The sequence below is a fragment of the Typopeltis vanoorti genome, chromosome 9 (genome assembly GCF_054136105.1).
Source record: "Typopeltis vanoorti isolate ZY-2024b chromosome 9, IOZ_Tvanoo_1.0, whole genome shotgun sequence".
Classification (NCBI taxonomy): Eukaryota; Metazoa; Arthropoda; class Arachnida; order Uropygi; family Thelyphonidae; genus Typopeltis; species Typopeltis vanoorti.
In genome coordinates, this window is record NC_143557.1 from 52,573,778 (window position 1) to 52,588,573 (window position 14,796).

The following is a 14,796-nucleotide window of genomic DNA, read 5'->3' on the forward strand; positions in this document are numbered from 1 at the left end:
GTGTTATGCTCTGTGTGTTTCCTAACGCTTTGTCAAGCAGAAGACGCAATTTTCATTAAACTGTGTCTTCTGCTTCTCTAATTAAAACGCCACTTTCGTGCAATCACCTTCGTTAACTATGACGAATAGCTTGGGTTCTAGCAGGTGTGCTACTTCTCGTGAATTAACTCTGGCGACATGACGCAGAGTGCTTTAAGATGTCTTCAACTTCAGTAAAGTGGATGTGCATTAGGTATTCATAAATAGTAACATTATTTTTCGTATAAGACTTCTTCTGGCGCATTTACTTTGTGTATCAAAGCAATGTTGAATAATGAAAATATCTGCTCCTCTCTCTCTCTCTCTCTTGCGCGTTCTCTTTGTGTTCATCTTGTACTCATCGATTAATAAGTTTATTTTTGTAGTTTCGTTTATTTCGGATGAAATATTGCGCAAATGTTTCGAAATCCAAGTTAATTCGTCGTATTTAACTCAAAGGTAAGTTGTCCTCTAGTAATACATACAAAATATCTTGGTAACCTAGTTTTAATCGTAGTTTTATACTCTGAGCTCATGCTCTTAGTCGCTTCTTACATTTCAAAACAGTAAACCTAAGTCCCCAATTTTCCATAACTCTGCTTACGCCCAGAACGTTGACAGTTTATTCAAGTTGATATAAAACCAAGTTTTTATTTGAAAGTTGGTAGTGGTCTCGGATCGGCAACAAAATCGTTTGCTATTTAAATACTCTTAAATGGCAGGGGAGTAGAGAGCAAAGATGATATCCACTCAGCCAACTACACTGACGTGTTTAATGCCATATGTACGCACTTGTGCACACGGTATTATGCCAATTTTGATAACTTTCCTCTCTCTCTCATTTGTTTAAGTGACCATACCATCTTTCCTCAGAACTAATTATATCTATAGTCTTTGATCAATTGTTTTATTTCTAACCCATCAGATGAAATAATTAAAATCTGTTTGAACACGCTCTTTTGTATACTGCTTATATAGTTTTCAGCTAATTTCCACATAATCAGTTTTTTTTCCTCGCATGCTGTGTAGTCAGTATCAAATTTTTATACCTTTTTGTGTGAGCCTAACTGGGCGAATATCATTACAGCTGCCCTTCCACATTTCTGATAGCTTTTCTGCTTCAAATATTGTGACATGGAGCCTCTGTAGCTCAGCCAGTATAGATGAAGCCCTTTGGTCGGAAAGACCTGAGTTCGATTCCCCTCATTGACGTGAGGGGAATCGAACTGTGAGTCAGCCAGTCTCATATGGAGGTAGGGTTTTTTTTTCACCCGGAAACTGGGGTTTTTCATTTCCCAGAAAAGGCAAACCGGCCCGTGAATACACGCATATACAGACATAGTACACACTGGGAGGCATAGGACTAACCACCTTTATCTTCGAGATACGGTAGCGGTTAAGTGAATAGAAAATCCTCGACACCACAAGGTAAAAGAGGAGGGAAGGAATAAAATATTCTGACATGTATTCCTGATTCTGTTTCTCACTATTTTTGCAACTGCATATCTTATTTAAGAATTTTCCAAAGTAATTACCACAGAATATCCTTGTCTTCAGGTTTGGTATCACTGTTGTCACCTAGCATTCCTTTTACCGTACTCTTTCCTTCAAAACTTTTGCACCCTTCATGATATTTGTATTCAAAATTCTTACTGATCTTTCCATTACCTTTGTTTCGCAATCTTTATACGTCACATAGCTTTCATGGTTATCTAACTTTCCAATTCTGTATTCTCTGATTGCCTAGAACTTTCAATATCCTTTTTTATATTTTCCATAGCTTTCTCTTTAACGTCTTGAGTATACACGAAGTTCTGATTTGTTTAGTCTTCCAGACAAATTAGCTGATCCTTAGTAGCTCAATATCGGTTATAGACGAAGCCCTTAGAAAGATCTGGGTTGGAATCCTGCCTAGGGAGCGAAGAACGTTTTATCTTTTCAACGGAGGGTGCGGTAGCTGGTCTTCTACGGCAGAGGCAGGGTTATTCGTCCCGCAACAAGGCAAACTGGCCAGCAGAATAAATACACGCAATTTGTAGAAAAAGAATACTTATAGGTAGGGGCTGAGCACCTTATCCTGGACTTATGGTTACGAAATCCAAAGATATTTGGAAAGTCGTGGGTGCTTAAGTGCCTGCCAAGAGCTACTGATGATGATGATGATGATGATGATGATGATGACAAATTCGCCACTTATTCACGCCTAATCAATCAGTACTCATTTTTATTCTGCTGATAACTAATTGTCTATTACCTTTGTTATATACTAAAGCTGTATGAAGACAGTCAATAAAAGTTCTTTTATCTGTCTTCTACTCACGTAAATCTATGCACATATTTTATAATGGCGTATGGTGTTATTTACGAGTAAGTTCGTGTCCTAAATGGAAATATATCAAGTACTAATCAGTTATTATCAGCATTGCTCTTTTCTCAAACTTTTCTGCAAAATATTACTGTATGTGTTAGGTTCATGTCCTACTGTCTTGTTTAGATCTCCAACAAGAATGTCAAATGCCTTCTTTACTGATTCAGAATTTTATTCTTCTGCTTCTTATCTACTACACTTTCTATAGGGCCATAGGCACACACACACATACAACATACATCTGAAACTCGAAATTTCCATTTTCTAATGTATTAATATTTATTTATGTTTCTGTTTAGTAGACGGCCTGGTTAGCCGACTGGTTAGCATATCCCGTTCTCCATCCAATTGGCTGCAAATTCGAATCCATATTTGTGTTTGTCCTACTAACTCTTTGCGGAAAGGGCATCTGCGACCCTATCGCTTTGGAAGAGTCGCAGATGTTCTTTGGGAGGTTTCACTCCCAAAACCCAATGAGGTACAGGAGTGACCAAACGGCGTGCATGACATCACATGTGAAGCTTTGAGGGTTTCTTGAACTGTGAGAGGAGCCGCTAATGAAAATTTTTCTTCATCTCAGTCTCGTTGGCCAGGAATATTTTTCTTTATTCATGTATTATAATAATTGTTTACAAACACATATTCAATTTTTCATTTCTTTCCTCACTTTATCTATTAAATGAGAAATATGTATTTGAATGCTCGAAGTTGGTTTCTGCATCTGATTCTCTAGTCTCTGAAAACAATATTAGAAGCAGAAATTCTTATTTTATTGTCTCCAGAATTTTATCCCATAAAATGCGACAGAGTTCTGTGTTACTTAGGAGACAAACATTTTCTACTATGCAGTTTAATTTGTATATCCACGTTATTGTTCAGACTGGTGATAAAATTAGCTTAATATTTTCACACATATTCTAGATATCGGTTTCGTTTTCGATGTCTGTTACTTTCATGAGTTGAATGTTTATGAGCACATATAATGAGTCGAATGTTTTATGTCATTAACTAGTGGGCCAATAAATCCTGGACTTATTATCCCATTTAGCTCATTTAAATTCTGTATTGCTTCCTTGTATTCTTTACAATTACATTTTCTGCAGGTTGTCGCCAGCATTTAACGACTTTGTCCCAAAATATCGAGCACTGCTAACGAAGCGGTCTTGCTGATCGCTACCCAAATACAAAGCAGGCTATTCTCATGCTATGCGTGCATTCCCTCCCTTCTCTTTCCGGGAATTCTTCCTGCCTTGATTCGATTTTAAGACGAAGATTGCATATGGCACCGGAAGAATGTCAAAGGTCATTCGTCTTTTGCATGTTTCTCTGTATGCTTATTAAACATTAATGGAAGAAGTCTTTTCCGCCAGTTTGAAACTGTCCGCACATTTCTTGACATAATGAGTAAGGATTATTATAATTAGACTGAGAATCGGAAACAAAAAGGTTCATTTGAACAAAAGGGAATTATTTTTACACTACAGTGATGTAGCTTTTATGGAACTTGTGCATAGTTATAGTGGTTTTATTTTGACATACTCGTATGCATAATTTCTTGTTCTTATTATACATACGAATATATTATTTTAAGGCTTTTCACGCATTAGAAGAATGAAAAATGGTGTAATATTTAATGAAAATGCTTAAATGGCGACTCACATTACTCTGTATGGGCATATCCACAGTAGTAATAATTGACGTTCAACACTCATCGATTTTGTCTACACGAGACTCTGCAAAAAATTGGCCATAAATATGGGCTTGCTGCCCCTTTCTTTCATGATTATACACTTTCTCATACAACGCCATATTCACAAGAGACCAAGACCGAAATGACATTACAACTTCACTATAAATATACCACAGCAATACTCAATGTTCCCTTATTGTGTCTTATTCTTCACCTGAAAGCCTTCCGCAAACTGGCTGCTTACTTCTAATTAGGGATGCGGTTGTATTAAGAGCTTACCAACTGTAGCAACACACACACACACACACACACACACACACACACACACACACACACACACACACACACACACACACACACACACACACACACACACAGATTACCTGAAGCCTGTGATAATAATCACAGATTTCATATAAACAACAAAATAATTAATTTCTTAAAAGCGGTTTCTTCTTTTTTTAGCAGTTTAGTTGTGCACAATTTTAATTCATGAACAGTTAGTTGTATTTTTCGACATCATTTTTTCTCGATCATATGCTATACTTAATGGGATCAAAAAAAGTGGGATAGGTTAGGTTAGGAACGAAAGACGCTTCATATTTACAACGTCACAAAAGGATAGATACATTTCTAACTTACTGTAGTGTTAAAATGCGCAGAATCATCTCTTTGTCCCAGCACATTATGGCTTATTCTTATTTTTCTTTTTTGGTTTCGTCCAGTTTTCTAGAAGATTTCTTAACTTGATTAGCTATTAGAGTTAACCTTATTCTCTAAGTCAAGCAGAACCAATGAACTCGTTTTTTCGAGAGGAACCATAATCTCCTTTTCAATTGGCGTGTTTGTCAGCTTTAGAATTAAAAGGTTAAATTCTAAACGATACATTTAAAAGAAAATAATGTCCCATCTTTGTCTATGCATGGTTGATTGAAATACTCTGTCTGAGGGAAAGAAAAATAAAAAAAAATGACCGCCACCTTCCTTATCATAAAATATTCAAAAGTGTGAAATAGGAACTGTGTAGGTGAATCTTAAATTATCGGATAAAGATGGGAATTTCATCGAAGCGAAGGAATCGAAAGCCTATTGAAATACAATCAGTACACCACTTAACCAAAATGGCGAGTGTAAAGTATGTCTGCACACATGTATATTCAAGAGAACGATTTGCCTGATTGCAGGAGGAAAAATCCGATTTCTTGCTATCTTTGTGTGGTTGGCTAATCGTCTTTCACTGAAAATCCCTGTATACAAAGGCGGACGCGAAAACCCTTTATACGATTTTCTTTTCTTCATCTGAAGGCGAGTTTGCTTGTCTCAAATGAATCTTCAGCAAATTTGAAGTAATGAAACAGTATAATCAAGTTAGCGACTTGGCTGGCTGAGTGGTTCACGTAATCGCTATCCAACTAATACGCTGAGGGTTCGAATTCCCGAATTTGCATAGATGTTCGTGATTGCCTTTAGGTGGGAAATGAGATTCATCGCCCAGTATGAGTCCACTCTCCGACTTATTGGAGGGCTTAAAAGAAGTTCCATCGTTGTCTTCTACAGCAGGGTGCTTATGAAAAAATAAAAAATTAAAAACAGTACACGGACAGGATATGGAGTTTTACGATAGGTTCCAATTTTCCATGGTTGGAAGTTACATAAAAAGTGCATATAATTTCATTTCACACGCAATATTCATAATACAGCAAAGTGTATAATTTTTCAACTATAAATATTAAATTTAAAATTATAAAAAAAGTCATCGATTGAAACAATTCCTCTGTATATATTAATGAACAGAGAAATACAACAATTTTGTAATGTTGGATGCAGTGTCATTCTGTAAAGATCACAATATTTTTGTTTGTCTAGGAACCGACGCTGTTCCGAAATATATACTCTGTCTGAGGGAAAGAAAAATATAGTCTTCATTTGATATAAATGCATTTTTAATAACATTAGCAAATTCACACGTTATTAGGCCCGGTTTTAATCAATCGATTTAAAAAAAAAATTCATTAATTTCTACCAGATTTCTGATTGATTTTCTTCAGAGTTTTTAGTGCGGATTTGCGATTATTTGTCTTTCGATCAATTGCTTTTTGATAGCTTTCAAATAATTGATTTTTAAATTAATTGTCGTTCGTCTTAATTACTTTCTCAGAATTTTGTGCGCAACTATTCCCTCACATACACATTAATCAATGGGAGATGCTGAGGAAGAAGCCAAATATATGTATATATATATATATATATTAAATAATATTAGTAATTATAAGAGACAGGAATTTTATATCTAGAAGATGAAAAGTAACGACATATTTTTTTTTTCTGGGCTTGGATTCCACTACTAGTTTTTAAAATTAAAATGTCACCTATGAATTTAACAGCAACGTAAAAGGTATATTGAAGTCTTTACATTTCATGCTGTGTTGAGACTTCATATTCATTTTAGACTGGGAGGGATGGAAAGGATTTGGTTTCATTTATTAACCGCAGGATGACGTTAGCAAAGGTGACACACCCTTTTTATTGATTATGAAAGAAAGCTAGATGTAGTGAAGTTTAATGCAAGAGAATTTCTCAAGATTTTAGAAGTGGGAAACAAAGTAGAAGACGTAAATAGCAAAGTATACTCGTGATAGTGTGCTGCACTTGAATGTAACACCGGTTCGGATGAAATGAGAAGACTTTTTCGCCTTAAATTATGCACTGAAGAATTATTTTGAATGTGCAAAATATTTACCGTGGTACGAAACAACAGAATTCACCTTGAAGAGATACTTCATTTTAATTTCTCATTTTAATGACTAACCCATTAAAATGAGAAAGCACTTCTCATTTTACGTTGGCTATAAAGGAGTTGAAGTTAGCATGGTGCTTGGTTTATGCAGTCGTTGGATTTTCAAAAGACTTATTAAAAAAATTTGAGAAAACATGCAGTACAATACTAATTTATGGAGGGTGAGGAAAGGACGAGAGGGCACCATTGGTAGCTGAGAATGAAGGCTGCTAAGAAGGGTGTGAGGGCTAGATTTTTCTCTCAGAGGGTGGTGCGTGATTGGAATGGATTGCTATTGGATGTTGTCAGTGCAAGCAGTGTGAATGAATTCAAGAATAAGTATGATAGCTGGTGTGTGTAGTATGTGGCTTCCCTCGATGAGTCTCTGACTCCCTGGAGGTCTCTCTTAATAATAATAATTGATCATGACAATAAAAAACTCACTTTCAACAAAATATATGTGCGAATCTCACATATATCATATATCACATATATCATATAATGTATCATGCTAATGATACATTATTTTGCTCTCGGATCATGTGTCGATGTTATCGATTTAAGTTGTGCGATGGCAAAAATAATTCTTAATTCATATATATGCATATGCGTGGTACCAAATTTCCCAGTAGTTATTCGTAGAAAAAAACTTTTACTCACAATCTAGAAAAGGTATTTATTAAAATAAAAATTAAAACAAGAAACCAAAAGGCTTCAGTTCTGCGATACAAATTTATATAAGTAAATTGGATATTAAATCCAGCATTATTTCGAAGCCGAATGTAGAAACTATGGATTTCTTAAAAAAAAAAGTTGACCAGTGAGCTTACGGGAATACATTCACCGGCATTCACGAGTTGCCGTAGCTCAGACCACTTAGAAAACATAAACATTGCCCAAGCGTCTATATATTCGTCTTTTATTGGTCCATTTTGACCAATAAAAGGTTTCACTGACCTGACAGCTATTTCGAAGTGGTTGGTTCTTCTCAGAGACCAGGCACTCTATAAGTAAAGCATCTGTTTAAAAATTAGGCGATCCCCAGACCACTCCCAACGAGTGACCGAAGGATCTTCCACCTCAGCAATGGTTCAACTCAGTGACAGGGTCACCTACCACTGAGCAGAACCGCTCATATTCCAGGGGGGAAAGCATTCACCTACACGGCCCCGATAGAGGCTACGACGGACAAGACCTACCCCCCCCCGGAGACTCAACTTGCTCTCTCAATGCAACCCACCCCACGAAATCTTAAGACCCTCCCCCTCAGCGGAAGCCAGACCACTATTTAAATAAAGGGCTTTTCTAAAAATTAGGTGATCCCCAGACCACTCTAAACGAGTGACCGAAAGACTGTCCAACTCAGCGTTGGTTCCACACATGGACAGGCTCGTGCTACCACTGGAGCAGGACCGCTCATATTCCAGGGGAAGAGCATCCACGGACAAGGCCCTGATAGAAGCCACGCTGGAAAACACTTATCTCCGGAGACTCAAATTGCTCTCTCAAGGCAAAACCCCCGAAATCTTAAGCCCCCCCCTTAGCGGGAGCCAGACCCGGAAGAAACCTTAAGAAAGTAAAAACTCTCGTTCAGTACTAAAGAACTTGAAATATCTGAGAGGTGTATTTTTCGAAAGCGAACTCTCGGTCGGTGCTTGAAAGTATTTACTAAAATAAAGAGCCAAAAGGCTTCAGTTCAGAAAAGTCTAAATATGAAACTCAATCGAAGAAGAGAACAAAAGTGATCTTAGTTAGCAAACCAATTACCGAAAATGAGGCATAATCTATCTTTCTTTTAGGAAATAGGATTGTTGGTAGCAATATAATTCACTGGGGTATTTTTATTCCACTTCAGAATAGTAAGACGAGTGTGAGGCTTTGACCATAGATCTCGACGCTGGAGTCATCTGATTGTTACAGTTTTGAAAAAAAAAGAGGAATATATTGTATTATCTACAAAGCTATGGATAGGACTGGATGTTAGTGAGAACATCGCTGATGTATATGAGGAAGAGTATCGATGAAAGGATGAAAGCACTGGGATACTTTAGCAATGATAGAAAACTCTGAAGAGGTGGAACAATCTACTATGAAACGCAATGAACGACCAGAGAGGAAGTTGGTAATCCATTCGCAAAGGATAGGGGGGAAACCATAACAGTTTGGTAAGAATATCGCAATGTCTCCGACTCGATCAAATACCTTGGAAGTATTAAGAACAGTCACACTAGTTTCTCTAAATCTTTCTATTGCCTGTGTCCAAGGTGAATAAACTTAGTGAAGAGGTCTGCTTTAGAACCAGAATGATGGAATCCATATTGGTGATCACTAATAAATTGACTATTCTCAAGATAGTGCAGAAGGTTGTGGTTGGTCTTCATTACTTTCTATATTATTGAGATGAGGGCAACGGGATGATAGTTTGATGACTGATTTAAGAACAGAGTTGATAAAAGCTTGCTCCCATGCTGTTGGATTGATGCCAGATGAGTATAACAACACATTCGGATTATAACAGGATGAGTTATAATCCCAATTTTAGGATTTCCCATTAACACAGATACCTCAGAATATTTTTCCTTACATGTGACGTCATTTCAATTACTTATTCTAGTTTCAGGCAAGAATACTAGCGTAACATTCTTTTGATCCTAAAAATAGACCGTACCCTCTTACCATAGAATTACCATATTTTAATACATATCAGCAACTAAATCGAAATTTATGGTTAACTTACTCAGACAAGAGATCTTGTTTATTAAAATCTTCCTCCTCCTCATTGGCTTCATCCACCAAAAGCCAGCTATTTTCTCTGGAATGTTCACTAAAATGACCGAACCCCGATTTGTCGCCTTCAATACCGGAACACTCATCCTCTACTAAATCACTTTCTACTGAATTATTTATCACTTCTTTAGATAACTCAGTCATAAATCACAATCTTCTGTCCGCAAATAATTTTCTGCAGTGAAATAATTTTCACATTTAAGTGGCATGCTATCAATTCATCCGATACCTGGTAAATTCAATGAATTCCCACCAAGGTTTCCGCCCTTCTAGACTTACTTATTACTATATGTATCTTTAATTCGAACATTTCTAAGCATCATTTAAAAGAAACGTAATATTACCTTCATCGCTTAGTTTGCATTCATTCGATAGGTTCGCATGTGAAAATTATCACAATTACTTGACCCTTCCGCCCGAAATCTATTTCGTCGGAATTAACTGTCTTTATTTCCCCCATTAGGTTTCTTATCCTTACCATGGAAAATGAAATAGACTTGCCATCCAAACTTGCTCCAGACTAATCGTTATGCGTAAGCCAGTAAACTGGATAAATATTTATAGAATAGAATAGAGAGGAATAGAGTGGTAACGAAATGTGTAAATTTAGTTCGCAGCTGTAAAGATTCTACGAAAAATTTCAAGCTTCAGGTCTTGTCATCTTCTATAACAAGAATTAAATTATTTAAATTAAGCTGAATAATTCCAAAATGTTATGTTTATTTTTCTTAAATAAAAATAGAGTATTTAGGATTCGGTGGAAACTGTGATAAGACATGAAATAAAAAAACAAACTATAAAACTGTTCATTAATGTTGCTCACCATTTAATTCTCTTTCTCTGCATTCTGTTAGGCATGAATTTAATTTTTTCTATTTCTATTTTTTTATTTATCTCTCACAGATATTTAAATTTAATATGCATATATGTGTGATACGGCTTACAGAAATCAATTTAAGATATCATCTTTCTTCGCAAACAGAAAATGAACACGGACTAGAGACACTGACCAGTTTCGGTAGACGGCTGTCGACGGGCAGTCTGTTCGATGAAACTTGCTTTCCTATTGATCATAACCAACTTTATTTTTAAGCGGAACGTACTCGTAACTCGGCTGGCAGGAGACAAGCATGCTGTCAAAAGGTTTATTATTTATTTTTTGGTCTGGACGTATCCATACCCCTTGATCAGTGGCCATTTTTTCATAGGTATATCTCTACGGGATTCCATAAATGAAGACAAGGTACTGACTTTTGCGATGCTGCTTTTGTCCATGTAAAGCGGCAAGTACAACGCACTTAAAAAGAAAAGATCTGAATATACGACCCGTCAGGGAGCAGTTTCACTCAAAGTGAAGTTTCCTGTTCTCGGTATGACCCTTCTTAAGTTCTGCAAAAGGACCTCAGGGAATATTTATACGAAATCTAGGACTGGAACTGAGAACGGCTTCTTCCGGAAGAAAAATATTTGTATTTGATAGCGGTTTCAGCTTAATAAAAGCACAGTTGTATCTGATACAAAATGAAAATTACAGTATTATAAAATAAATAATTATTTTTATTTCGTATATTTTAGTTTATTCTTCAGTCATTTCGGTTTCCAGTCTCCAGTATGCTCTAAAGCTTTGGATCTTCCATTTATCTTTGCAGTTATTGTCTTCTTGATTCTACCTGTCCATCTTCATTTTTCTCTTTTTGTTTTTCGAATAAAGGCCTCGAGAAGAGAATTTATTATATTTGTGGTTTTGAGCTGTGTGAAATGTACGACCGGAATAGCCATCACATATATGAAAACTGAACAGAGTTTTCATTTTGGGTGGCTCTACTTTAAAGGAATCATCTTTTAATACATCAGTTTTCTCAGTCCAACCCATTTATAGTTTCCTAGTTTCAGCATTATTATCAGGAGACACTCAGTGCCTCTTAAGCCAAGAACAGTAAAGGGTCACTGACTACTGCATTTTTGGAAATTATGGAGACAACTACCGTGTTTGAATAAAAACTTTAGTTTACTATTACTAAAATTTTACAATTCGCGAACTTCTACATGGAAACCTTTGAGCAAAGGGCTCTTGATTCCGCCACGCTTCGACCGACAATCTGGCTCAGATACGTTGACGACGTGTTCGCGATCTGGCCGCACGGTCGACAAACGCTAAACACATTCCTCAGCCACCTAAACAAACAACACGAACGCATACAATTTACCATCGAAATCGAAAACCAAAATTCGCTCCCGTTCCTAGACACACTAGTTACACGTCTTCCTTCAGGCAATCTATCCTTCACGGTCTACCGAAAACCTACACACACGGGCCAATACATACATGCGAATTCATATCACCACCCAGCACAAAAATATGGACTCATAAACACCCTTAAAAACAGAGCCACAACTATTTGCTCTAACCAGCAGGCCCTAAAACAAGAACTAAAAATCATTAGTGACACATTCATAAACAATGGCTATAACAAAAATACTGTCAATAAAGTACTCTATAAAACCACAACAAAAACGAATCTAGACTACAGTAAAACCATAGCCATCCCATACATTAAAGGGTTATCAGAAAAAATCAACAGAATCCTACAACATTATAACCTTAATGCCACCTTTAAACCACCCACTAAACTTAAAACCATATTCAGCTCCTCTAAGGACCCTCTCCTCCCATTAGCACATCCTGCAGTCTATTGCATCCGCTGCACCTGTAACTTACCGTACATTGGTGAAACAGGACGGACAATCCCTATACGCAAAAAAAAAAGAACACATTAGACACATTAAATATAACCATTATGGTGAAGCAGGCCTCTCAGACCACGCACTCAACACCTTACACCAAATCAACTGGAAAAGCACCTGCTCCTTACACCGTACAAAAACATGGTACGAAAGAAAATTTAAAGAATCCTGCGAAATCCTGATAAACCACCCAAATATCAACAATAAAGATGGTATGAAAATTCCAAGGATCTGGATGGCACACATTCAGCCAATCTAATTTGAAAGATTCAACACAAGTCAGGACTCTAGCCAATCTGCTATTATTAGAAACCATTCCACTCCAACTGGCTGGAATGATGTTAATAAAATGTTAATATATGTATATAGTAGACAACAAAAATAATAGGACTTTAGCGCTGATGTACAATTTTTTTTTTTTTTTTTCCACCAGAGGTCAGGCCAACAATTGTGGTAGCGGTTAGTCAGAGTCTTTAACGAACCAGTATGATTGTAGTATAGCTTGTTTCCTCTGTATATTTGTACGCTCCAGAAGATGACCTTAACATAAAGGTCGAAACGTCGAATTGTAAAATTTTAGTAATAGTAAACTAAAGTTTTTATTCAAACACGGTAGTTGTCTCCATAATTTCCAAAAATGCATTCGGATCACCGTGCAAGCCTAAAAGAAAGGTCACTGACTACTCTTATTACATGCATCATTAGGACAAACTTCGGCCTGCTGTAACTCCCGTTCTTAGATGAATGTTATCGATCAGCCACTTTTATAGGATACGGGCATTTTCTCCTTAGACACTCAAGTTGCATCATTCAGCTGATTTCGACTACAATTGGAATATAGTTATTTCTTATATCATATAGTTATAAAATTAAGAGTGGTTATGGACTGTTATATCTTTCACAAACGTATCCACATTGTCATATCATTCAGTGATTTCGACTACATTTAGAAGACAACCGTTCCTTATATTATGTAATGTTCTTTGAAAAAAAAAATAACCCAAAGGACTGAAATAAGAAAAATGACATAGTGGAAGGAACTGTAGGTGACTGTTTCCTCCACAGACATTTTCACAAGTTGTGTCATTCAACTGTTTTAGAAAAAAAATGAAGTATACTTGTTGTATTTCACTTGTTTAAGTGGCTCTGACAATTTCCTTACACTAAAATTGAGGTTGGGTTGTAAAGGAGGGAGAATTCAAATTGTTGGAGACAGATTGTGTCGTTTATCCGATCTTAACCAGTTATTTCTGAAATGTTTTGACTACTTTGTTTAAAATAATAAGCGATATTTTAAAATGTCTAGGATTTAAAACATGAAAGCAGAAGTTTACATTTTTTTTAAGAGGCTACTTGGCTGACATTGTTTTATTGTTGTGAACGTCAATTCCCACTGAAAAGCGAGCAAACCATAACAGACACAACATCATCAATTATTATTAAGGCAGAATATGATTTTTCCTAAGCTAAATGCCTTAAAATAATTAGATTAAACTTTATCTTTTTATGCAGCATATTATCTTGTTTTTATAAACCTATCAGCTTATATTTACGTGGACTGATTTCTTTTAATTGGCTCTATGACCTTATACATTTTAACACCATTTTTCTCAAAATTCTTAGGTCCTGTTTTTTCATGATAACCAATCTACAAAAAGTTGTAAACCTATCGAATAGTTAGCCATGATGAAGTTAAGATTAGTTAATAATCCGCAACACTGTTCGAAAGACTAAACATATTTTTACTCAAGTAATTTCAGTTATCCATCAGGCAAGATGATGTCACACTGGTCAATAATTTCTCGTTTTTTTAATAACCAAAAGTTTTCTCGATACTTATCTTTTCTCATTTTTTATATGTTCCTTTGATATGCGGCTCTATAAAATTATGTTGGCCATATACTACAAAATTCATGAAGATTTGCACTGTGGTTAAGAAGAGAAGACTTCGTTCTTCAGCATATGGCGATATAACCCAGTTTTCCCACATCAACCTGTATTGTTAATTCGTTCTAATATCTGTCCCATCAATTTCTTTCGCTTCTATTTACTGTTGAATTGCATTTCTGCTCTGAGCAAATTGATCGATGATTATTGATCAGTCCTTCATTAAATAACTAAACTTGTTTAACGCAAACGGATACTCAGTTTCATTAAATTATACTGCATTTGAGATTTTCCTCTCGAAGATCATTAGAGGGCAAGAAGCGTGAGCCAGTTCCATTCGTGTAAATATTTAGTCAAAATCTCGCATTGCTCTTCGTTATCTCTGTAAGAAGACAATCTCTGTATTATTTGCAGAAAACTGACGATTGCATTGTCAGTGTGCAAATTGAACGTGTTTTCTCTTGGGAACTCAATTGTTCATTAAATGTTTTAAATTTAATCAATAGCAAATCAAAACAAATAATT

General features: G+C 36.1%; 1 protein-coding gene across 1 annotated transcript in view; it reads right to left on the reverse strand.

Annotated features, from left to right (window-relative positions):
• The window catches only part of LOC150103044 (uncharacterized), a 96,904-nt gene extending 87,121 nt beyond the window's left edge, over positions 1-9,783 (reverse strand). Inside the window, exon 1 of the mRNA XM_090398066.1 lies at positions 9,590-9,783. Coding sequence (XP_090254192.1) covers positions 9,590-9,783 — 194 coding nt within the window. The remainder of the gene's footprint in view (positions 1-9,589) is intronic.
• Between the last annotated feature and the right edge of the window lie 5,013 nt (positions 9,784-14,796).